General features: G+C 43.4%; 3 protein-coding genes across 4 annotated transcripts in view; all 3 read left to right on the top strand.

Annotated features, from left to right (window-relative positions):
• Positions 1–1,512: 1,512 nt before the first annotated feature.
• LOC111237335 (inhibin beta A chain-like) lies at positions 1,513–5,704 on the top strand. Its single transcript, XM_022766393.1, has 2 exons — positions 1,513–1,985; positions 4,920–5,704. Exons 1-2 carry the CDS (start codon positions 1,568–1,570, stop codon positions 5,702–5,704), a joined length of 1,203 nt encoding a protein of 400 aa, XP_022622114.1. The 5' UTR covers positions 1,513–1,567.
• Positions 5,705–11,665: 5,961 nt separating this feature from the next.
• Positions 11,666–13,352, top strand: mplkip (M-phase specific PLK1 interacting protein). 2 transcript variants are annotated; one of them, XM_022766413.1, is made up of 2 exons: positions 11,666–12,004; positions 13,218–13,352. In XM_022766413.1, the coding sequence occupies exons 1-2, from the start codon at positions 11,666–11,668 to the stop codon at positions 13,329–13,331; spliced, it is 453 nt and encodes a 150-aa protein (XP_022622134.1). In that variant the 3' UTR covers positions 13,332–13,352. The 2 variants fall into 2 exon arrangements, 1 of the variants encoding a protein (XP_022622134.1); XR_002665763.1 differs by having other exon boundaries at positions 11,920–11,992; positions 13,218–13,296.
• Positions 13,353–25,427: 12,075 nt separating this feature from the next.
• LOC111237342 (cadherin-7-like) overlaps positions 25,428–26,158 on the top strand; it is a 16,937-nt gene continuing 16,206 nt past the window's right edge. Inside the window, exon 1 of the mRNA XM_022766401.1 lies at positions 25,428–25,574. Coding sequence (XP_022622122.1) covers positions 25,428–25,574 — 147 coding nt within the window. The remainder of the gene's footprint in view (positions 25,575–26,158) is intronic.

The following is a 26,158-nucleotide window of genomic DNA, read 5'->3' as shown; positions in this document are numbered from 1 at the left end:
TTCCATTTGTTAGAAACTAGGGATGCTTGAATGGGCCACCATTCATAATTGACTGATTTTCATTAAAAATACATGATGGGTAGATATATGCATTAACGCTTCTAGTCACTGATCACCTTAAAACCGATCACCTGTGGTTAAGACTCTGGTGTCTGCGGCTGAGAGAAGCACTGTGTGCTGTGTAGTGTAGCCCCACCTCCCACCGACAGGCCACCAAAACAAAACAATATGTCGGCCGTGTGGAACTTTTACAGTGTGTGACACTGATATAACATACGACATCTGCAATGTATGACAAAGATGATCAGTCTTGGCATTGACAGCAAAAAATTCAGAGCATCCCTATCAGGAACTATATCTTTATTTGGAATATCTTTGAATCAGTCCCTTGTGTGTGCTATAAACTGGAGTGTAACACATGAAAACATTTCCTGTAGTTCTTGCAGTAAAATCCATTTTAAATTCATCCTGTGTGTCCTAATAAAACACTCAGAGATGAACCAGTTCTTACTGGTAAATCTGTCTCAGGTGAGCAGACTGTAAGACCTGCCTCTGACCACCAGAGGGCATGCTGATGTCACAGTGTGTGTGTGTGTGTGTGTGTGTGTGTGTGTGTGTGTCTGTTCTGAGCACGCTCCATCTGCTCTGAATATAACAACAAACTCTTTTTTCAGTCTAAAAATTAATTTCACACCAACGGAGTTTTTCCTCCACGTGAGGTGATAATGACGCTGCACTGAGTCATCAGTGTGTGTGTGTGTGTGTGTGTGTGTGTGTGTGTGTGTGTGTGTGTGTGTGTGTGTGCGTATGTGTGTGTGTGTGTGTGGTATGAATGAATCAGGGACACTCTTCCTCCTCTTCTCTCCTTCCTCCTCCTCTTCTGTCGTGACGTTCGTTCAGGAGGAAACACCACAAACAGTCCTGAGATATTCTGAGAGACTTTACTCACTCTGTGTGTGTGTGTGTGTGTGTGTGTGTGTGTGTGTGTGTGTGTGTGTGTGTGTGTGTGTGTGTGTGTGTGTGTGAGACTCACAGGGAAATACCTCTGTGGATGGAGGGAGGGATTAAACAGGCAGAGAGGTATAATTACAGTAACTGAGCAGAGAGGGAGAGTAGAGTGACCCTGCACAGTCAGTCACAGCACCGGACCATCAGGACCAGAGGGGACCAGGACCAGACTGAGAACTACAGGTCCAGAGAACCACAGCCTCAGACCTGGAGCAGTCAATTAATCAGAATCTGAACCATCAAGACCAGACAGAAATCTACAGGACCAGAGCCTCAGACCTACAGCACTCAGAAAATATCAGGACCAGATCAAGGACTGAGGGAGGACCAAAGTCCCAACCTGCTTTGTGAGCTCTGCTGACAGACTGAGGATTTCCAATTTCAGATTTGGCTGCTGAACTGTGTTTCTATTGTATGTCCTCAGAGACTCTACTGACTCTACTGTTGGACTCTACTGAGTCTGTGAGGATTTGATCTGAAGGATCAAGAGCCCTGGTGCCTGTTTCTCCGTCAGGTCCTCCTGTGAGTGCTTTGACTCTACCGTCATTCAGAGTCCATCATGTCCTCTCCGTTAGCTGTCTTCTTCTTCATGGCGGTCATCCTTCTCATCAACGCCTCTAGTGTGGTCTCTCCAGCTCCTGAGGTCGACAAGGTGCCTCAGCTCCAGGAGGGGGCGTCATCCTCTGTCTGTCCGTCCTGTTCTCTGTCTCAGATGAGGAGGAACTCGACTTTACCAGGAGGACAGAGCGACATGGTGGAGGCAGTGAAGCGTCACATTCTCAACATGCTGCACCTGAGTGCCCGGCCCAACCTGACACAGCCAGTCCCTCGAGCAGCGCTCCTCAATGCCATCAAGAAGCTGCATGTCGGCCACGTGACCGAAGACGGCAGCGTGGAGATCCAGGAGGAGGGCCGCAGCTCCAGGGCCCCAACATCCCCCGAACCACCATCTGAAATCATCACCTTTGCAGAGCCAGGTGAGTCTGACAGCTGATCAGAAATTTCATGGTTATTTTTCATTTCCACTAGTCACGTACATGTACAGTCACACAGGTGCAGTTACACATGTACAGTCACACAGGTACAGTCACACAGGTGCAGTTACACATGTACAGTCACACAGGTGCAGTTACACATGTACAGTCACACATGTACAGTCACACATGTACAGTCACACATGTACAGTCACACAGGTACAGTTACACATGTACAGTCACACAGGTACAGTCACACATGTACAGTCACACAGGTGCAGTTACACATGTACAGTCACACATATGCAGTCACACTGGTGCAGTTACACATGTACAGTCACACATGTACAGTCACACTGGTGCAGTTACACATGTACAGTCACACAGGTACAGTCACACAGGTGCAGTTACACATGTACAGTTACACAGGTGCAGTTACACATGTACAGTCACACATGTACAGTCACACAGGTACAGTTACACATGTACAGTCACACAGGTACAGTCACACATGTACAGTCACACATGTACAGTCACACAGGTGCAGTTACACAGGTGCAGTCACACATGTACAGTCACACATGTGCAGTTACACAGGTACAGTCACACAGGTACAGTCACACATGTACAGTCACACTGGTGCAGTTACACATGTACAGTCACACATGTACAGTCACACAGGTGCAGTTACACATGTACAGTCACACATGTACAGTCACACAGGTACAGTCACACATGTACAGTCACACAGGTACAGTCACACATGTACAGTCACACATGTACAGTCACACAGGTGCAGTTACACAGGTGCAGTCACACATGTACAGTCACACAGGTGCAGTTACACATGTACAGTCACACATGTACAGTCACACATGTACAGTCACACAGGTACAGTTACACATGTACAGTCACACATGTACAGTCACACATGTACAGTCACACAGGTGCAGTTACACAGGTGCAGTCACACATGTACAGTCACACATGTACAGTCACACAGGTACAGTCACACAGGTACAGTCACACAGGTACAGTCACACATGTACAGTCACACATGTACAGTCACACAGGTGCAGTTACACAGGTGCAGTCACACATGTACAGTCACACAGGTACAGTCACACATGTACAGTTACACAGGTCTGAAGCTGGAGCCATCCTGTTCAGAGATACGTAAACGTACCTGAAGAAAGGTATAATAGGTACCTGTCAATGATGCTCACATGCATGACCAGCAGCTGTATCTCAGCTGTTTATCTACTGACTCTACTGACTCTACCGGTTCTATTGGTTCTACTGGTTCTACTGTGGACTTAGTTACTGACTCTACTGGTTCTACTGGTTCTACTGTGGATCTAGTTACTGACTCTACTGGCTGATGACCACATTTTGCTTTTTAACCAAAGTCAAGTTAATGAATCTGATTGTCATTTATTTACAAAGATTCACACAAGTGTATGTCCTGTCTCAGGTGTATCTCATGTGTCAGACTCTAGTGAGGTTTACTGATCATGAGCTGCAGTTATCAGCTCATTCACAAAAATTAAAAAAGTTCAAAGTCTGTGTACAGATTTCCACAGTCTGCAGACATACACACACAGACACACAGACAAACATACACACACACACACACTGTATTGATTCCCTTAGTCTGAGCGTGACCTTCCTATCTGTTTTACTCGTATTTTTTGTCCACACAGTAAAAAAGTAAAAATCAGTTTGTTGTTCAGTTTTTGGAAGAAGAGTTAAGCTTCATTCATTAATTCATTCATCCTTTCTTTATACACATCTGGTCACACTACAGCTAGGAGCGTATTTGTGAACCAGAACACACCTGAGCAGCAGCTCCTCAATGTAACAACAGGTGTCACGCTGCATGTTGATTGGTCAACTTTACCTGTGTGTTTGTGACTCAGCAGAGTGAGGAGAGTAGATGAAGACCTTCACACACACACACACACACACACACACACACACACACACACACACACACACACACACACAGGTGAAGTTATTGATCATGTGCCCCAGTGTAAGGTCTGCATCATGAATCAATGTGAACCAACTCATGACCAATCACATCATCCTGTCACTTGTTTGCTTACATAAATGTACATAAAGGCTTTGGGCTATAAATAGTCGTATCTTCAGAAAGACCTTTACAAAAAGGTCCCTCAAAGGCTCACCCAAATTAGAGGACAGTAACAAGGGGGTGGGGGGGTGCATACCGAGTGGTCTCAGGCCGTGAATAATCTCATTCAGACAAATCTGGGCCTCTAATTATTCTGCAGCAGGAGACAAAGATGGAAACACAGAACAGGACCATGTTTTTGGGAGGGTGGGGGGATGTATGGTGGGGGTTAGTTTGGGGGTTGGTGGGTATATACTAGCGGCCTTGTTAACGACATTCCCTGAAATCAGGCCTTTTCTTTTTTTAGTGTCTCTGCTCATATTGAGTAAATTTAGAGGCAGCGGCTGCATTCAGGCTTTTATTGTTCACCACATTCAGTTTGTTCATTCATTCAAATGACAGGAAGACAAAAACAGAGGGGGGATAGTCCAGCAGGATCAAACCAAGACCAGAAGGATCAAACCGAGACCAGAAGGATCAGAGACCAGCTGGATCAAACAGAGACCATCAGCATACACAGTCTTTATCAGTTTTGAAAGTAAATAAATTTAGTAAAAACTTTTTACTGTGAGCTTTCTGTTGTCCAACAGCAGATATATCAAGATGTTTAAAGGTCTAAACCATCAGACTGAGGTCAGAGGTCAAAGTGAAACTATCTCAATGAGACTAGCAGAGACTGCTGCAGTCCAGTACAGTCCAGTAGACCATTGCTTTGTCTTTCACAACATTAATGTAAATGTGTTATGGGTTTGAACACATAGGGATAATTCCCGCTAACATGCTAACTGTGCCCTCTTCTGCAGGTGACTCTCAGAACACAGTGACCTTTGACATTTCAAAGGAGGGCAGCGGCTCCTCTGTCGTGGAACAGGCGAACATCTGGATCTTTCTGAAGATGTCAAAGGGAAACCAAGGAAAGGGCAAAGTGACTCTGCGGCTGCTGCAGCTTCATCATGACAATGATGAGGAGGAGCGTGTTTCAGAGAAGATGGTGGACACTCGTCGCAGCGGCTGGCACACCCTCGCCATTCCTCGCAGCGTTCAGACCCTGCTGGACAGTGGCGGCAGGTCACTCAACCTGCGGGTCTCCTGTCCACTGTGTGCTGAGGCTGGAGCTTCGCCAGTTCTGATGCCTGCCAAAGGCGAGCAAGCTGCGGGTCGAGATCATTCTCATCGGCCGTTCATCATGGTCGTGCTGCAAGCTCAAAAGGAGGCGTCACAGCAACGAGTCAAAAGAGGTCTGGAGTGCGACGGGAAAATACACATCTGCTGCAAACGACAGTTTTACGTCAACTTTAAAGACATCGGCTGGAACGACTGGATTATCGCTCCATCAGGTTACCATGCCAACTACTGTGAGGGCGACTGTCCAAACCACATGGCGAGCCTCAGCGGCTCCTCCCTCTCCTTCCACTCAACGGTCATCAATCATTATCGCATGAGGGGCTACGGCCCGTTTCAAAACATCAAGTCGTGCTGCGTGCCGACAAGGCTGCGCGCCATGTCCATGCTTTACTACAACGAGGAGCAGAAAATCATCAAGAAAGACATCCAGAACATGATCGTGGAGGAGTGTGGCTGCTCGTAAACACTGTAAACCTGCCCCCTGCACGTCAGCAGCAGATCTGCACTTTCCCACTAAAGACAGTATTTATGTTTAGTGAAGCATCGTATTTCTTATTCGGAGAGACTCTTTTCCACATTGGAACAACCTGAGAATAAATACTATGCAACATATCCTATGATGTCAAACTCTACCTGTCTACATTTATATGTGTTGTCTATTGTTTTCTATTGTTTTCTACTGTTATAGAATCATTTCTGATGTGTTCTGTTTACTGAGGATTCAACTTGTGTCAAAATCTGTCATGTCGAGATACTTGAAAGAAATTTGTTCAACCAGCTGCTTGAGCCAAACGTTGTTATCATTATTATTATTATTATTATTATTATTATTATTATTATTATTATTATTATTATTAATAATAATAATAAACTAGATTAATTTTGCACAGTTAAGAACATTCCTGGAAGTCTTTCCTCAGCTTCAAAGTTGGAGCTCAGAAGATTGAGAAGAAGCCAAAGACAGTCAACATGTAGATGAAGATTCCATTTTACTGAAATATCAACTGAGCAAATGAATGAAATGACCTGTTGTTAACGAGCAGTGAGTAAGTTGACCACTGATGAAGCTGTGAGTAAAATGAACTTTATGAAATCAACATGGCTGATGTTAAATTATTTAACTGGTAAAACAAAAACAGTCTTTTGTTGCTTCATTGTAAAACAATATGAGATGTTGATGCCAGCTTTATATAATTTATTTGTCTTGCTTCATTATTAAAAAAATTCTTAACTTTCAGTTTAACCTTTAGTGTCTGTGTTTCCTTCAGTCCACCAACAGACTCCTGAACAGCTGGGCCTCATTATTACCACAGAGAGAGATCAGTCCCACACCTGTGATTAACACCGTCATGTTAATGATCAGCCACCCACACCGTGGCTGTGCTGGTTCATCCTTGTGTTGCAGATTACTGATTTGTCATCAGGCTAGATTCAATCATCCATCAGCGTCCTAATGAGTGGGCGGCACCGTTCAGTGCTATATCTAGGCAGGTGACTACTGCTCTGATGTGACTGCCCCCTCTTCCAGAACCTGCTCTGCTTTTTCTGTCTTTGGAAAGTTGATGTACCGCCTAGTAAAGTTAGTTAGTTCAAGTTAATGTCTGTGAAATGTAGCATCATGCATCTGCCTCCAGCTCTTCACTGGAATGTGCCCTTTGCAGGAAAACCCAGACCCAACCAGACCTGTGAGCTCTGGGCTGGCCCCTGGGCTGGCCCCTGGGCTGGCCCCTGGGCTGGCCCCTGGGCTGGCCCCTGGGCTGGCCTCTGTGCGCCTCAGTGGCCTCCCCAAAATGGGGGCAAGTTGTTGACACAGACTGGCACTGTCTGCCTCCTGTTCAGGTGAGCTCAGGATCCAGTCTGAGCTCTGCTCTGCTTTCACACATCAACAAAGGCAGTGGGAGTGATGTAGAAACCCAACACTCTGCCCTTTGTTTGCAGGTAAAAACTGGAGCAATGGTTGGTAGACTGAGAGGCTCCTCCACTTCCTCCTCTGTCCTGCTCTGCCTTGTGATTGGCTGCTGAAGCTGGCCCCGGTGCCTAGTGATGTTAGTAAAGTTAAACCTTTGCAGGCCGAGGAGAAGCGGGACAGCCAGAGCCAGCTGGCATGGTGACGCTGTTTGTTCGCTGACCTACAAACTCATTGCTGAATTGACAAGTCGATTTAAGAAACACAAAGATGAGTGCTGGAGCACATCCAGTCAAAATGATCTCAGAGCTGCAGACTGAAGAGAAACACCTGCTGATTACTTCAGTCACATGGTCCATGTTTAGAAACCTTAACTCCTGAGGTCTGTGTGTGATTTTCACCTGTGATTGGCTGCTAACCTGCTAGGTGTACTCTCCCTCTCACCCACTGCATGCTGGGACAAACTCCAGTAGCAACTGGGGTCACTAAAACATAAAGCAATGATGATCTCTGTGGATAGTGATGAGCTCATAGAGCCAAATAGATGATCATATGAAGAATAAATGTCAACACAGCATAAAAATACTCTTTTGTTCTCAGATGTGGTCTTCCTCAGGATGAAAAGTAAACCCGTTGGTCAGTTGGAGGTTTATCAGGACCTGAATCCAGACCAGAACAGACCACGACTTCCTCAAACTTCCACCAGACTTCAGCCTCACAGCCTGTTACACGAACACATTGAGTGTCCTCTCCTGTCACTGCTGTCAGTCTCCATGATGTACTGTAGTACATCAGGTAGGCCAGAGGTCTACAGGAGGAAAGAGAACATAGCAGGTTCCACATTAGGATGTAATAAAAAGGCTATGATATAACAGGTAATACGAATAATCAGAAAACTAATAATGATAAAAAATGAGACTAATAATAATAATAGAAGCAGTGGGTATTGAGCAGGATCATGGGGCAGGAGGTGTTCTGCAGGTACAGATCCAGATGTACAGGTCCAGAGGCAGAAAGACCTGCAGAGAGTGACAGGAGAGGAGAGGAGAGAAAGAACAGAGCTACAGAGAGAAGAAGCCGAGTTAGTAACATGTAGTAATGTGTATGAATGAGAACGGAGGAGCTCAGTGCATCATGGGAGTTCCCCCAGCAGTCAAGGTCTAACCCTAACCCTGTCTGTCTGTCTGTCTGTGTGAACGGAGATGAACCTGACCACAGATTGTCTCCACAAACACCCAGAGTTCATTGTAGGTCTGAGTTAAACCACATCAGTGTGTTCAGAGGACAAAGAGACAGTGACCGACTGATAATCAGTCAGACAGGAAGAGACTGAACAAACAGTCAGAGTTCATTCACCGTCACAGCAGCAGGAAACATTCAGACACTGAGGCAATGTTTTCACGGTGAGCTGGTTTAACTGGAGGAGAGACTGAGGCACTGGTCTTATGTCTTTACACTGCACTGGTTTAACCCTGTGCTCCCAGTAAACCTTCACTCTGTGCAGTGTGTTGACAGCACTGTGGACAGTGAAGCAGTTTGAAGAACTGAGGTGGATCAGCAGAATAAACAGTGTTCACTGAGACATCAGGTCATAATGTCTGTTCATCTGAATGAAGATGCTGTGACTGAGCCAGTCGCTGTAAAGCATATTCAGTTGGAGCCAACCAGCCAATACAAGCACCACATCAGTGCTCTGCCTGAACTGACTACACTTCATTCATGGCAGCAACTGTGTAACATTAAAGTGGAGGCTGTATAACAAATTTGTTCTTGCTAAAATCCAAATCCAAAAGGTTATATTCATATTAAGTTTTTCACATAATGTATTTTATCAAGAAATTCAATATGATGGACTTTGAAGGTCCAAGAGGCTTTTTTGTTGAGCACATTGACCTGGACTTGTATGTCAGATTTCAAGTCAATCAGCCTCGTGGTGTGAAATTTTTTTTAATTATAGCACCACCATCTGGCCAATTGGGCTCATAATTCTTGGGAACACATGTACATCATTTCCAGTTACTGGGCCAAAATTGACGTTTCTATCTTATTCCAGCTCACAGCAATTTGAACCATGGCGTAAGACATATAATAATAAAAATAATAACAATAATAATCATTATAATATCAATAAACTGGCACAACCTTAGAGGTGTTCTACCCCTTTGGGGTATGTTTTCCTGTGTTTTTGTGTAATAGCCCTTCATCCACAGCACCAGTGAGAAGCCATCGTTTCCAGTGACATCACTCTGGAGAACTGGTTTATTTTTACAGGTGAGGTGTTTTTGATGAAACGAGTGCTGAATGGAGGCTGTGATGGTGTCAATGTGCAGACGGACTGCGAGGAGGGAAGACGTCCAGAGGAACGTGCTGAGAGGTGGAGGATTGTCATGTGAGTCAAAGTGAAGGATTTATTTTTTGTGTGGGCAGGCTGCAGGACACGTCAGTGCTGTGAGCTGAGGGAAGGCCTGATAACCTCGACACCACCTCCACCACAAACTGCTACTCCATCACCAAGCACAGACTCACTGCTGCTATTCAAAGACATTCACCCCCACAGCTTCACTGATACTGTGCTGCTCATGAGTCCAGAGTTCAGTTGCCAGGACACCTGAGGATTCATCGAAGAAAACATTAAAGATGAAGAAGAAATTCTGTCTCCGGTTTCTCATCAACATCGAGTTCATTTCTTTAAAAACAAATCACATTAACCTATAACTGACTCTTTGAATAAACAGGTGAAATAATCTCAACAGAACAAATGTGATTCTGTGAAATGATGAAATACATTTAACATCATGTTCATGTTCAGGTGAACACTCTGGACATCAGGTGTATTTATACTGATCAGGTGAGGTAATAGCTTCACCCCCAAATCAGCAAAGTCACCTGACCTCACCTGTCCATGCAACTGCCCTTCATCACTTGATCAGCTCCACAGTAAATTTACCTGCCATAACAGTCTCACCTGACTTTTTACCTCTGTTACCTGTTCTATGTTAGTTCCTGGTTACCTGTTCCACATAGTGGTCCACACTGGTTTCCTACCTGCTGCCGAACCTGCTCTGCGTAAAGACAAAGTAAACCTGAGAGAACAGTTCCTCCCACACAGTCCAAAAACCACTCGATGCTAACTGAGCTAGTTTAAGACTAGTTGTAGAGGTATACGGACTACTTGTCAAGGTCTAAGGACTAGTTGTAGATGTGTATGGACTAGTTATAAACATCTGAGGACTAGTTGTAGAGGTGTATGGACTAGTTATAGACATCTGAGGACTAGTTGTAGAGGTCTGTGGACTAGTTGTAGAGGTCTGAGGACTAGTTGTTGACATCTACAGACTAGTTGTTGAGGTCTATGGACTAGTTGTAAAGGTCTACATACTAGTTGTTGACATCTACAGACTAGTTGTTGAGGTCTATGGACTAGTTGTAAAGGTCTACATACTAGTTGTTGACATCTACAGACTAGTTGTTGAGGTCTATGGACTAGTTGTAAAGGTCTACATACTAGTTGTTGACATCTACAGACTAGTTGTTGAGGTCTATGGACTAGTTATTGACATCTACAGACTAGTTGTAGAAGTCTGCAGACTAGTTGTAGAGGTCTGTGGACTAGTTATAGAAGTCTGAGGACTAGTTGTTGAGATCTGAGGACTAGTTGCAAAGGTCTGAGGACTAGTTATTGAGGGACTTTACAGGGACTAATTGCAGATTCAAATGGAGAAGTTGGAGATTTACAGGGACTAGTATCATATTCAGAGGGGATAGTTGTAGATTTATGGGTACTAATTGCAGATGTACAGGGACTAGTTGTAGATTCAGAGGGACTAGTTATACATTCACAGGGACTAGCTGCAGAGCTCTCTCCTCTTGGATCTCAGATCAGTATTTTTGTTCAGATGGTCAGGATCTTTTTTCTCACTTTGTTTTGGCTACAGAAGCGAGTCAGTTTGTTCAGACACCCACCGAACAGAGTGACAGATGACTCATCTTCATCAGGAAGGGGAGAATTAAGCAGAACGCTCCTTTAATTACAGGAAACAACTTGAAAACACAAACAACTCGACAGCAATGAGACACAAACAGGAGCAACTACACAATGTATACACACCAGGAAAACACAATGAAAAGACACAGGACAGAAACACAAACTGACACACTGTCTGCACATGTGCAGCAGATTCAGGTCGCTGCTCGATGTTCTGAACAAGAACACACTGATCAGTTTTAATTAGTCACTGTGTGTGTGTGTGTGTGTGTGTGTGTGTGTGTGTGTGTGTGTGTGTGTGTGTGTGTGGTTGTGATCCTGGTGGCCGCTGGGTGGCGCTGCAGCTGTAGGACCGGGAGGAGAACTCTGTGTAATTCCGGTTCCGGTTGAGTCGCTGTGTGTTGTTGTAGTGATCTTCCAGAAACAGAATACTCCGGGTTTCTTCTGGGTTTGTTGTGGTCTTCTGGCGCTATTCTAGACCACGACATCTCTTTCGGTTCTTCGGATCTCCCTTCATTTTTTTAGCCGCTCAGATGTACCGTGCTCCGGTCAGACCCCAGCGGAGTCCCGGAGCTCCGCGTCCGGCGGGAAGGTTTCCCTCCCCGGTCTCCTGCTGGGGTTTTCCCGGAGCTCGCTCCCCGTATGGAGGGTCCGGCTATCGCGAAGGTTCTCCCCGGGGCTGCCCCGCTTACTCTCCGGGTTCCCCGGTTTATTCTCCGGGCTCTAACCGAGGATGCTGGGACGGTTCTGCGGCCAGGTTCGGCAGCGGGTCCCGGGGCTTCGGAGGACAGATGCGGCGCAGAGGGGACGGTTTCCGGCGGCCGCAGTCCTTCAGTCCCGGTTCAGCTCAGAAGTTCCAGGTAAAGTTTCAGGTGTTTATTTACACTAGCAACAGCTCTAGGAAAACTGGGAATGCAGCCTTTGTCAGTTCCGGCCCAAAACTGTGCAACACACTCTGTAGATATCAGGTATAGATATATATAGATGTAGATATCAGAGACGCAGCTCACTAAGTATTTTTAAAAGAAAGCTCAAAACTTATTTCTTCACTTTAGCCTTTAACTAGCTCTGAAATGCTTTACTTTGCACCACATTTATGCAGTGCTCAGCACTTCTTTTAAATGTCTTCTTATTTAATGATTTAGTATTTTATTCATTATCTTATATAATTTTATGTGAATGTTTTTTAATATTTTTCATTTTAGATCAATATAAGAGAATTGATGACATGTTATGTTAATTTTGTCTTTTCATGTGAAGGACTATGTGCAGGTCATTTCTTTGTTGTAAAGCACTTTGTGCAGCATTTCTTTTATGAAAGTTGTTATACAAGTAAAGTTACGTTTTATTATTATTATTGTTGTTATTACAATTATACTGAGAGGAGAAAGATTATTAAGTCAGGACCTGATCCGGTCGAAACATGGATCCAGATCAGTTTCTGTTGATGTGGATCAACTGAGAGCCAAACAAGAAGTCATGCTCCTGTATCATCATTATTAGTAAAACTTGAAGTAGCAGCAGTATTGATAGTAGAAGCAGTAGTAACAATAGTAATAGCTGTAATAGTAGTAGTGGAAGTATAACACAGTGTGACTCTTGATTCATTCGTTGTTAGATGTAAAGAGTTTCAGTGGGGGGGATCACAGTCTTCAGGGTGCTTGGTTTCTGGGTGGACCACGTGTCCTTGAGGGTGGGGCGTGGTGGTGGCCATGGGGGCTGACTGAAGGTGAATCAGAGGTTTGGGTTATACTGTGTTTCTGCTGTTTCTAGTCTGAGCATCATCAGTGACAGAACAGCCAGAAAGACTGAAACACAGTGTGGTCATTAGTGATGATTGTACTGAATGAGATACAGTTTCTGCCCTTTATAAAATATTCATTTTACTGTATAGTTCATCATAACAGACAAAGCAGGTTGTGAAGTTTTCTTCATGGCTCTTCTCATGTTTCCTGTAATTGATGAAAACAGTAGAAACCGTCTGAACTGTTGGTGTCGGTGGAGTCAAACTGTTTTTCTGATCAAATCATCTGTTTGTTTTAGCTTCACTCGTTAGATAAATGTTGTGTGTTTGTGTGTTTCTAGTCCTCAGACTCTTCAGTGGAGAAATATTTCAGTCCATCGATGCTGCAGGATCCCTGGGCAGCTCTGCAGCCGATCAGAGCAGCAGATGCAGCTGCAGCAAGACACGCAACATGACAGTAAACAACAACAACTGCAACCAGACACAACATGACAGGAAACAATAACTGCAGCCAGACACACAAACTGACAGGAAACAACAACGGCTGCAGCCAGACACAACATGAGAGGAAACAACAACAGCTACAACCAGACACAACATGACAGGCAACAACAACAGCTGCAGGCAGATACAACATGACAGGAAACTACAACAGCTGCAACCAGACACAACATGACAGGCAACAACAACAGCTGCAGGCAGATACAACATGACAGGAAACTACAACAGCTGCAACCAGACACAACATGACAGGCAACAACAACAGCTGCAGGCAGATACAACATGACAGGAAACTACAACAGCTGCAACCAGACACAACATGACAGGCAACAACAACAGCTGCAGGCAGATACAACATGACAGGAAACTACAACAGCTGCAACCAGACACAACATGACAGGCAACAACAACAGCTGCAGGCAGATACAACATGACAGGAAACTACAACAGCTGCAACCAGACACAACATGACAGGCAACAACAACAGCTGCAGGCAGATACAACATGACAGGAAACTACAACAGCTGCAACCAGACACAACATGACAGGCAACAACAACAGCTGCAGGCAGATACAACATGACAGGAAACTACAACAGCTGCAACCAGACACAACATGACAGGCAACAACAACAGCTGCAGGCAGATACAACATGACAGGAAACTACAACAGCTGCAACCAGACACAACATGACAGGCAACAACAACAGCTGCAGGCAGATACAACATGACAGGAAACTACAACAGCTGCAACCAGACACAACATGACAGGCAACAACAACAGCTGCAGGCAGATACAACATGACAGGAAACTACAACAGCTGCAACCAGACACAACATGACAGGCAACAACAACAGCTGCAGGCAGATACAACATGACAGGAAACTACAACAGCTGCAACCAGACACAACATGACAGGCAACAACAACAGCTGCAGGCAGATACAACATGACAGGAAACTACAACAGCTGCAACCAGACACAACATGACAGGAAACAACAACTGCAACCAAACACAACATGACAGGAAACAAAAACAGCTGCAGCCAGACACAACATGACAGGAAACAACAACGGCTGCAGCCAGACACACAAACTGACAGGAAACAACAGCAGCAACCAGACACAACATGTCAGGAAACAACAACAGCAGCCAGATACACAACAAGACAGGTAACAACAACTACAATCCGACACAACATGACAGGTAACAACAACTACAATCCGACACAACATGACAGGTAACAACAACTACAATCCGACACAACATGACAGGTAACAACAACTACAATCCGACACAACATGACAGGTAACAACAACTACAATCCGACACAACATGACAGGTAACAACAACTACAATCCGACACAACATGACAGGTAACAACAACTACAATCCGACACAACATGACAGGTAACAACAACTACAATCCGACACAACATGACAGGTAACAACAACTACAATCCGACACAACATGACAGGTAACAACAACTACAATCCGACACAACATGACAGGTAACAACAACTACAATCCGACACAACATGACAGGTAACAACAACTACAATCCGACACAACATGACAGGTAACAACAACTACAATCCGACACAACATGACAGGTAACAACAACTACAATCCGACACAACATGACAGGTAACAACAACTACAATCCGACACAACATGACAGGTAACAACAACTACAATCCGACACAACATGACAGGTAACAACAACTACAATCCGACACAACATGACAGGTAACAACAACTACAATCCGACACAACATGACAGGAAACAACAACAGCTGCAGCCAGACACAACATGACAGGAAATGGCTGCATCTTGACAGAAAACAAATCAATGCAATCTCAGCTAAGTTGACATCCTGACAAGAAACAAGATGGTTCACAGGAAAAAACAGACAAACAACAGCATCAGCAGTAAACGAACAACCAAACAGACGTCCTGACAGGAAACAACATCAGCAGTAAACAGACCAGAGGTCTGTGTGCATCTTCAGTCACCAGCAGTTTCAGGATCAGATTTCAGTGATTTCAGGGATCAGTCACCTTGATGAGTTTCTACATGATGAACTGATGATGATACACAGATGAATGTTTTTAACAAAATGTTTTCTTACTGTTTTTAACCTAAATCAGATTCTTCTTCATGTGTTTTATTCAGTTTGTTAAAAAAAAACTTACGTTTGTTACAATAAAAAGAAAAAAACATAAAACTTTAGTTTTAAACTGGAGTCCATCATTTGTTCCTTAATCTTGTGTGTTTTAATTTGAAAGGAACAGAAAGAGGTCAGATCTTTTATTTGTCCTTTACTTTGAAAAACTAAAAAATTTTAAGGGCTTCAGGACATTTTAGGGCCAAGAAAACAAAACTCTGACATTCTCTTGGATTAAAGTGGTAAATGTATGAGGAAAAAAGTTCTTTGATATTTAAGTCACAGATTTGTTTTCATTATCTTTATTTTATTATTAGTGCCACGGGTGCTCAGCTCCGAGGCACTCCTCTACGGCTAGAATAGCTGAGAGGAGTGCCTTGGGCGGCGAAAACCCCGGTAATATATACATCAAAACGTGCGTCTTGATCCCGAAAGAGGTGCTATGACTTTTGGTGTTAAAATTCCAATTTTTCCCAAAGTTATTCCCAAAAAACTGGGAATAAATAATGCATTAGGAATGCATTAGAATTTTCTTTAAAAGCCCACAAAATTTCACCTTTTTTCTATAAAATTTCCCCTTTTTTCTGAGTCACCCAGCTCTCTCATACCTGCACGTAGAAATGTGATTCAAACTATAAAACGGAGGAAAACTTCTGCTCTCTCCAAAACACAGCAACTGTTTTTACATAACATGTAAACTTTTCAAACTATGAGCACTCAAAGGAGGAGTGGAAATCACTTTTTCTTCAAAGTTAGAGTGACAGCGTCAGTTGGCTAGAGTGCGTGAAGCAGTAAAAAATAACCTTTATTTTTATTTTTAACTCGAGCTCACGGCCAAACCGTAAAAAGGAGACAAATAATTCTTTCTGAAAATGTAGACATAGTTGTTGGGATTCATAAAATGTAACTTTGACAGGCAGGGTCTGCACAAAATTTAAACGGGGGTGCCGAGTTTGAGCTTACTCACTCATTTTAAGGAATATCTGAATAAAATACAGACTGTAGAAACTTCTGGCTTCAGTGTCTGTCACGGTGTTTTCGGTTTTTGAAAAGAAGTAACGGTTTTCTCATAATTTGCAGTTGTTTGAAGCCATGTAGAAGCCAAATTCTGGGCAGATTTTCACATTGCCATGGCAACGGCAGCTCCTGACCTGACCTCTGACAGCCAAGGGCTGCGTGATGTCATCGCTACAGTGACACACAGAAGATTTTTTACCCTAACCCGGCAGTCGCCCCCGTGGCACTCAACATTTCCATGGGATTTTCTAGTTATTATTATCATTCAGTGAAAGAAACACGTCACTTCACTTTGCTTCAAGGTTGGATCAACACCATCACAACTCAGACATCGCAGCATGCCCTGTCTCAGGTCTGCAGTTGTACTTTAAAATCTTATTTAAGTGAATTTAAACCATTTGTCTTTGGAGGTTGTCATGGAAACCCAGGACAGGTGATTGGCTCTAACATAACAACAATAAAACATAAGCAGCACAGACTCAGGAATCTACTGTCACTGTGAACATTATATCAGAAATTATAGAGATTATATCTTATATAGATTATTATCTAAAAATGAATCGTTATTTGCCATTAATGGTAACACATACACACATTCACACACAAACCTGAGACACGACGTGCAGCGGCGTCTGTGGTGTGATGAGGTTGATCCTTGTGTTTAACACGAACAGTAACATCATGTTGGTTATAGACAACACATCTGATATTCATTTGTTCAAAACCCTGATCACATTAATGCACATTAAAGAAGCATGAATAATGCAAGAAACTTGGTTTAATTAAAGAATTCAATCATCCACGATTTCAGTGTCAAAAATAAAACAATGGTGCAGTGATCTGATGTCACCAGCAGGTGTCACTTTGACTCCACCCTGCAGGACAAACATACTGCAGTACTACCACACAGAAATACACCGTGAGGTACTTGTACTTTAACATCTGTGATGATCAGTTTATAGAAAAATAGTTGTTAATAAAGTTATTCAAATGTTGGGAAACACCAATAATAACAGTCTGAAGTAGTGGTGTGTGATACTGCATATTTTGGTATCGATCCGATACCAAGAAAATACGGGCCAGTATCGCCGATACCGATACAGATACTTTTCAATAAATAAGGTGGATGCGTCATTGAATTGCTAAATCTCAATTAATTTTCATGACCTTAAGTGTTTTTTGTGATGTTTCCTTTTTTATTATTAAATAGTTAAAACCCAGGACAGAATTAGGACAAAGTTAAATTAAATAGAAAATGCTTTATTATCACATTTTTTTCAGAAAAATCTTAAATAAATAAATAATGTTTTCTTTTGGATGGTTTTTATATGTTTATATAAATTGGTAGTGTTTCCACTATACCTGACTAGCTTTTTACAAATCCCACATTTTGCTGTTGTCTCGTTTTCGGCTTGAAAATACAGCCACACGGCGCTCCTCTTCCTCTCTGCCATTCTTCTAGTGTATTTTCTCTGTGCGTGTGCTGATGAACCTGAGCCGGCAACTTGCTTGATTGTTTGCTTTGCGCGTCTAAGTCACGTCACGTGACTCACGTGACGGCGCAACATCTAAACACAAGGGGGGGGGGGGGCAAAGTGTGCCTGCTCTGCCCTGACACAGGAGCGGCGAGTCCGGCGACCTGGCTGTTTCCTCTATGCCGAAACCGCAGCATTGCAAACAAGAGCGGAACTTAAAGTAAAGAATCGATCTCACCAGGCTAGTATCGATCCGATACCGATACCGACTTGGTATCGATACTATTGATATTTGGATCGATCCACCCACCACTAGTCTGAAGGTGTTTACCTACTGCTATAGTCTATGGACACCCACCATGATGTCCAGGTGTGCTATTGTTTTGTCCACCCCACATATGAATCTAAAGGTAGGTTGAACAACAGAAACACCTGTGTATAATGTGATACAGCTCCTCAGGTAAAGCTATCACACAAGATGAATGAAACTGTCTCAAACCATTTTAATGAAAATAAACATTATAACCTTTATGAAAGAGGATTTATTACAGTTTAAATGAGGTGTTATTTTAGTAATTATCAGTTGTATACAGGCTGTAAAGAGCCTGACTGGTTGTTTTCTAGTGCTGTCTTCATCTGAGATGGTCTCTATGTATTAAACATGTTCTTCAATAGTTTAATCGTTTTATCATATATTGTTATTATCACCATACAACATGTTTTACTCAGAGACATTTTAATTGACTTATCTGAGAACATTATAACAGTGATTTTACTTTGACTGTAGTAAAATGTGTTTTCAGTAACAGCAGGAAGTGACGTGCAGCAGTCAGTCTCATCTCCAGTCACTTTCTGTTTCTGGTACTTTATTTGTGCTCAGTCTGAACGCAGTTAATGTTGCTGTTTTCTTCATCAGTGTCTAACTACCTGCTGTATATTTAACCTTACACGAGTTCTGCTCCAGTACCCAGAGCTTTCTGCTGCTTTTGGTGACTTTCACTGATCCGCTAGCTTTCACCATTGCATGGTGGTCTTTTTCCCTGCGCTCTCTCTCTCTGTCTGTCACTCTCTGACTCTCAGAGACAGTGTCAACAGTCCAGGCTGCTGGTGTGATGGTGTGGGGGGGTCAGTCACAATGATGATGATGATGATGATGATGATAGTGATGATAGTGATGATGATGATGATGATGATGGTGATAATAATGATGATAGTGATGATGTCATCATGGACCTGTAGGAGGCGCTCCCTCTGACTGTAACAAACACAACGTCACATGATTCAGTCTGTTAACTAGAGCAGAAACATCAGCTGACTCACACATATGTATATATGTATACACTATAACACACACACACACACACACGTGTGTGTGTGTGTGTGTGTATGGTTGTGTGTATGGTTGTGTGTGTGTGTGTGTGTGTGTGTGTGTGTGTGTGTGTGTGTGTGTATGGTTGTGTGTGTGTATGGTTGTGTGTATGGTTGTGTGTATGGTTGTGTATGGTTGTGTGTGTGTATGATTGTGTGTGTGTGTGTATGGTTGTGTGTGCGTGTGTGTGTGTATGGTTGTGTGTGTGTGTGTGTGTGTGTGTGTGTGTATGGTTGTGTCTTCAGACAAAGTCCTGAACCTGGACGGGTCCTGAAGGTCAGTCTAGACCTGCAGTTTTATTTTGCTGGTTTTCCTGCAGGACTCTGATGTTCTGGTCTTCATCCGTCTCTGACACGGGAAAAACAATCAGCTCATCCTCTGCTCCACTTCACACAGACACACTGAGGGGACTCATTACAAACAACCAGAGTCTTTTCCCAGCATGCTCTCTGCCTAGGTGACCACTGAGAACAGTCAGTTATAAAACATCAGTTTGAGAAGATGAAACATTCAGTTTATTAGAAGATAGATTGCATATACAGAGTGCTTTGTTCAGTTTTACACAAACATGATGAACATTTACTGTTTTTAATTAAATAATTATAAAGTATAAATGATAATCATCAGTAAATATTGGAACGCCTTCTGTCCTCATTCTGCTCTTTGGTTCATGTTGAACTGTTGTTTTTCTGTGTGTGTGTGTGTGTGTGTGTGTGTGTGTGTGTGTGTGTGTGTGTGTGTGTGTGTGTGTGTGTGTGTGTGTGTGTGTGTGTGTGTGTTTCTGCCTGCAGCAGCAGATGATTCACTTCCTGTGAACACCTGAGATCAGATCAGCTGCAGGCTGTCAGAGTCCAGACCACCTGAGACTCTGGTCTCTTGGGGTGGGGGTCTGATCGTGGATGCTCCGCCCACCCACATTCTTAAGATTAATAAATTGACACACTGTGAGAGATTTCAGACTCAACCACACATCACATGATCAGACTGATTAAATCTATCTGATCGTTCAGGTGTCTGAAGATCCACAGCATCCAGGTCCCAGATCTGATCCCAGAAACCTGAGACTAACCCTAACCCTTCATTTTTTTTATTCTTTTATCAATTTTTTATTTTATTATATATTTTTGTTTTTACTTATTTAGGGATATTTTAACCATGTATAAATGGTTTTAATAAAAGAAAATCCCAAAGTGTTTTTTAACATCCATGATAAACTTGTGCCAGAGCTCCTCATAACACTCTTCAGAGTGTTGTGTTTTAACCCCAACCTAACCCCAACCCCAACCCTGTGATCAGTTTCAAGATCAGTATGTGTGATCAGTTGCTGCCATGACACTGTCCTCCTCTGTCTCACGTGGACTCTGTCTCTGGTGGACTCTGTCTCTGGTGGACTCTGTCTCTGGTGGACTCTTGGTCTCTGGTGGACTCTTAGTCTCTGGTGGACTCTGTCTCTGGTGGACTCTTTCTCTGGTGGACTCTTTCTCTGGTGGACTCTTGGTCTCTGGTGGACTCTTAGCGAGAGGAGAGAACAGCAGCAGGTGATCAGGTGAGACTCGCCTGCACCTGTCTGACGTCAGCAAACACAAACCTCTTGCTGATGTCCCCTGCTAAAAGTTTTGCATCTGATTCAGAGATAAAAAGAATTTGTTTCCAATAATCGATCAGCTGACTCAGCCTCAGTCATCATCAGTCTGTAAACCTCCTATCTAAGTGATTTCACTCTCTTCTTAATGACAAAGCATTAAAAGTGTGAATGATCCACCTGAGGCAGAGAAAGTTTCCTCCCTTTTAGCAGCTCGATGATCAAAACTGGAAAAGATCGATTTAAGATTTAAGGAACAAACAAAGAGATGAAACAGAAAAAGTAAAACTCATCAAACATCTCAATAGACGCGACATAGACACAAGACAGAATCATCAACATTTTAACAGAAGTCTCTCACTCTATTGCACTTTCGAAATAAGAAGACGGGTTGACAGATAAAGATTTGAATATATTTCACTGTGGACTTTGTCTCCATCACCTCCATTACAAACATGCAGAGACGTGTTCATCCAGGATGAAGAGGACAGTCATGAGAAGCATTGTGATTAAATCACTGCAGCAGCTCCACTGTTATTCAAAGGTCCAAACTGACTTTACAGTGTCACTGACGCTGGGTTTCTGTTTTAACATTCAATTTATTCTTATTTACAACCATAACACAACATCTGTGGATCCTTTCTGGAAAAAGGCCCTCTTCGTCCACAGCTTCTTAACCTCCCCGCTACACTCAGCTAGACTCAGTGTTCATGAATCCACTATCCACTAGACAGCTGTAGCTCCAGAAGGCAGAGAGTGTGATGGAGGCCTGGTGGTCCACTGTCCTGAATGTCCATTCTGGATCCACCAATGAGAGATTCCTCCAGTAACCAGTACAGTAACCAGTACAGAGACCTTAAAGACTCCTTTATAACAACCAGGTATGTGGACAGATTTATAAACCTAAAATCCATTAAAAACAAGCAGTGTCAAGTCAGAAAATGCTACTTGCAAACTCCCTCAACTCAGGTTATTTAAAACCAGTCAGAGATTTCAGTGAAAACATTGTCATTCTACTCGCTGGATAGTACCAAGGTTCCAACAATCCTGCACAGAACCGGTTCAAGTTCCTGAGCTAATTTTGGTGGAACAGAGTTGAAACAGAAAGAGAGACAGAGATGTTTCTGAGACATCAGGGAGACAGACGGAAGGAGGACAAAGGAGTCCAAGGACATCAATTTTCTCATGTGCTGATAAATGTTGATGAGACGCTGCAGTTTGTGCCGTGTGCAAACGTCCATATGGTCAACGGGCATCTGCTGGAGGTGAGACAACACTTCACTGGACATGAGACAGGACAAGGACTGTCAAGTAACACTGTTTTTTCCTTATCAGGTAACGTTGTGTCTTTGTGTATTAGTTAACATTGCTTTGTCTTCATCAGGTAATGTTATGTTTTTGTGTATCAGGTAGTGTGACTCCACACACAAAGACAATGTCCTCTTGTGTGTCTGAACCTCCTCCAGCTTCTCTGGTATTTGTACGTCCATCCTGCTGTCTGATGTAAAGGTCGAGGATCTCACCTGACACTGAGTCCTGCTGAGTCCAGTCTCCTTCAGTCTGTGTAGGTGTACCTGATGACGTGGACACTGTCCAGGTTCACACTAATGGACACAGTCAGTGTGTGTTGGTTTTTCTGCTGTTTAACAACATGACTTTCACATGTGGAAGAACAAAACTTTACATTTTTCAATGATCAAATCAGTAACACACACACACACACACACACCTGCAGGAGATGACTTCCTCCTCAGCTTTGACCTTTAGTGTGAGGACGACCTTCAGACGAAGCTTCTGATTGGATCTTAGCCTCTGTAGCTTTCACTTCATATGAGGAAACTTCATGTTGAAACACACACACGTGCACACACACACACACACACACACACACACACACATACATACATAGAGACATGTACACACACACAGTATTCTTAACAGCAGTGTGTGGTCGATAGAGAACTAACTTGGATTCCCTAGTGATTGTCCTCTGTGACTTTAGCAAAGGAAACCTCAGGCATGAACTTCCTAAATACAGTCAGTTTATTAAATGCCTGACCATGGAGGGGAATATTTTGGATAACTGTTACGCCACAATCAACAGTGCTTATCATGCCATCCCTCTGGCTGCACTGGGCCGGTCTGACCATGTCATGGTCCACCTGATTCCTACATCCAGGCAGAAACTAAAACTCTGTAAACCTGTTGTGAAGACATCAAAGCAGGGGAACAGTGAATCCATTGAGGATCTTCAGGTCTGTTTGGACTGTACTGACTGGGATGTGTTCAGGACCGCCACCAACAGTCTGGCTGAGTTCACAGAGGCTGTGACATCCTACATCAGCTTCTGTGAGGACTGCTGAATCCCAGCATGCACCAGGGTGAGTTATAAAAATGACAAACTCTGGTTCACAGCTAAGCTTAGTCAGCTATGGTTGCAAAAGGAAGAAGCATTCAGGAGTGGGGACAGGGACTGGTTTAAAGAGTCAAAGTACAGGTTTACCAAGCTAAAGTGACAGAAGCTAAATGACTACTCTGAGAAACTTCAACACCAGTTCTCAGCCAATTACACTGCTTCTGTTTTCAAGGGGCTCAGACAGATCACCAACTACAAACCTCCATTAATGACTTGCACCTGGTCAATCAACTGAATTAGTTCTACTGTGGCTTTGAAAGACAATGGGTCAGTCCTGACACTATCCCTCGTGAGTCCAGTTAACACCTCCAGACCAACAGCTTCACCTCCACCATCTCAGCAGGGGCCCAGCGCCCCCAAAACTGGCCACCTCAGGTAGGAGATTGACCATCTCGTGACCTGGTGCTGGCAGAAAAATATGGAGCTGAATGCTCTGAAGACAGTGAAGATGGTAGTGGACATCAGAAAGAACCCATTTCCACTCACCCCCCTCACCCTGTGTGACCCCCCCGTGGACACTGTGGAGTCCTTGTGCTTTCTGGGCACCACTGTCACACAGGACCTCAAGTGGGAGCTGACCATCAGCAAGGCTAAAGACCCCCCCCCCCCCCCCCCCCCCCACACACACACACACACACACACACACACACACACACACACACACGTGAACTATTGCACACAGCCCCAGTCATTTCGTACAGTGTACATATTTGTATCGTATATATTTAATTTTTTCTATTTATTCTTTTCTATAGTATTTCTTCACATTATACTGAGAGTATTTTATCTTATTGTGAATTTTTATATTTGTATCTAAGATATCTGACCAGCAGTACTTGTTTGTTTCATCTTTGTGTAGGGGAATCAATAAATGAGGATCAATAAATAATTATTGGTGATCACTGTGTGTAAAGGTTTGTTTTAGGTGTTTAATGTGTGTGTGTGTGTGTGTGTGTGTGTGTGTGTGTGTGTGTGTGTGTGGGTGGGGGGGGGGGTAAATGTGGGTGGGTGTTTAATGTGTGGGGTTACATGAAAGCAGATGTTGTGGCAACCTCGGATTGTTGTTTCAGCTCCTGGGGGGAACTTTAGGAACCACTGATGTAGAAAACACACAAACCTGGAGAAACTGTAGCAGCATTAATAATACTGATGTTTCATCTGCCCCCCATCCCCCACCCCCCACTGACAGGGGAGGAGCTGAACAACTCCCACCCCTCCTCACACTCTCTCTCTGTCAGAGTGAACGGTGTCTTTGTAACAGATGGATGAGTGACCGAAAGATACACTGAGAGAGAGAGTCTGTTTGTTTTGTTTATTTTCCTTTATCAATAATCAGTCTGAGATGATTATTGATGACCTGCAGATCAACTGACAGAGGGCAGGACCATCAGCAGCTGGATGGTAAGACTGCTGGTTATAATATTTACATTGATTTAAACTGTATGTGGAGTCAGTTATATTATTATATATACAGCTGAATGTTCATTCAAATCAGAGCTGCTGTGTTCGTTCAGATGTGATCAACATGTTTTATCAGTTTACTAAAGCAGATTAAACAGATTAACTGTAGATAATCAGATTAACAGGTTTGTCCCACAGCAAATGCTGTAAATAAAATACAGATGGAAAATAAGTTTTACACTGTGGGTTAGTAAAATATTTTTAATGTTAAAAATAATGATGTTTTTACAAAAGTGGATCAGATGTTCTCCATCAGCAGAACTGCTCAGTGTCCCTCTGTCACTCCTTTATATTTATTTATTTACAGGTAAAGAGAGTCAGAACCGTCAAAAACAGTTTGAAGTGTCATCATTGGACAATTTGACTCATCGCTGGACAGTTTGACTCATCGTTGGACAATTTCATGTCTCGCTGTTGGACAGTTTGAGTCATCAATGGACAGTTTGACGACTTATCGTTGGACAGTTTGATGTCATCTGCTCAGAGATGGAATGTCTCTGTATTCTGAGTGTGCTCTGTATGTTTGTCCTGTCGCTGTGGGAGGAGTCAGTTTCCGAGGCGATGTCCCTGAACTCCGTCCTCCTTCCTCAGGTGTTAGGAGCAGCAGGAGATGCTGTCTCCAACCAGAGGAGGAGGAGAAGCTGGGTCTGGAACCAATTCTTTGTCCTGGAGGAGTTCACCGGAGAAGAGCCACTGTACGTGGGGAAGGTACGACGTTATTGTTAATGTTTTGTATTGTTTGTATGTTTCTGTCCGTCTCTCTGTCTCTTTGTCTACTTGTATCTTTGTCTGTTTGTCATTCTGTCTCTTTATCTTTTCATCTCTTTGTCGCTTTCTCTCTTTGCATCTGTCTCTTTGTCAATCTGTTTCTCTGTCTCTTTGTCTCTTTGTTGATCTGTCTCTGTGTCTCATCCTGATTTTGACCCTTTGACTTCTTCTAACAGCAGCAACATCACATGACACATCATGTGACACATCACATGACACATCACATGACCCATCACCTGAGACCAGGAGAAAACAAGGAGGTGGTTTACATTTAAAAGGGGGACCAGCTGCTGAAAGGAGACTCTGATTGTTGAACCTCAGACTCAATGTGGATTCTGTCCTGGTCATGGATCAGTGGACCAGGTGTTCACTGTTGTGCAGATCCTGGAGAGAGTCTGTGTGTGGTATCTTGTGGGGGGGCCTGTGGGACTCTGGTCTCTCTGTCCTTAGTGGGTCTTGGACTCCAGCAGGTTTGTTCTTGTCACAGACTCAGTTTGTGGTTTTCAAGACCTGGATCAGGAGCA

The sequence above is a fragment of the Seriola dumerili genome, unplaced genomic scaffold (assembly GCF_002260705.1).
Source record: "Seriola dumerili isolate Sdu_G_001 unplaced genomic scaffold, Sdu_1.0 BDQW01000850.1, whole genome shotgun sequence".
NCBI lineage: Eukaryota > Metazoa > Chordata > Actinopteri > Carangiformes > Carangidae > Seriola > Seriola dumerili.
This window is presented reverse-complemented; position numbering and strand designations above follow the sequence as displayed.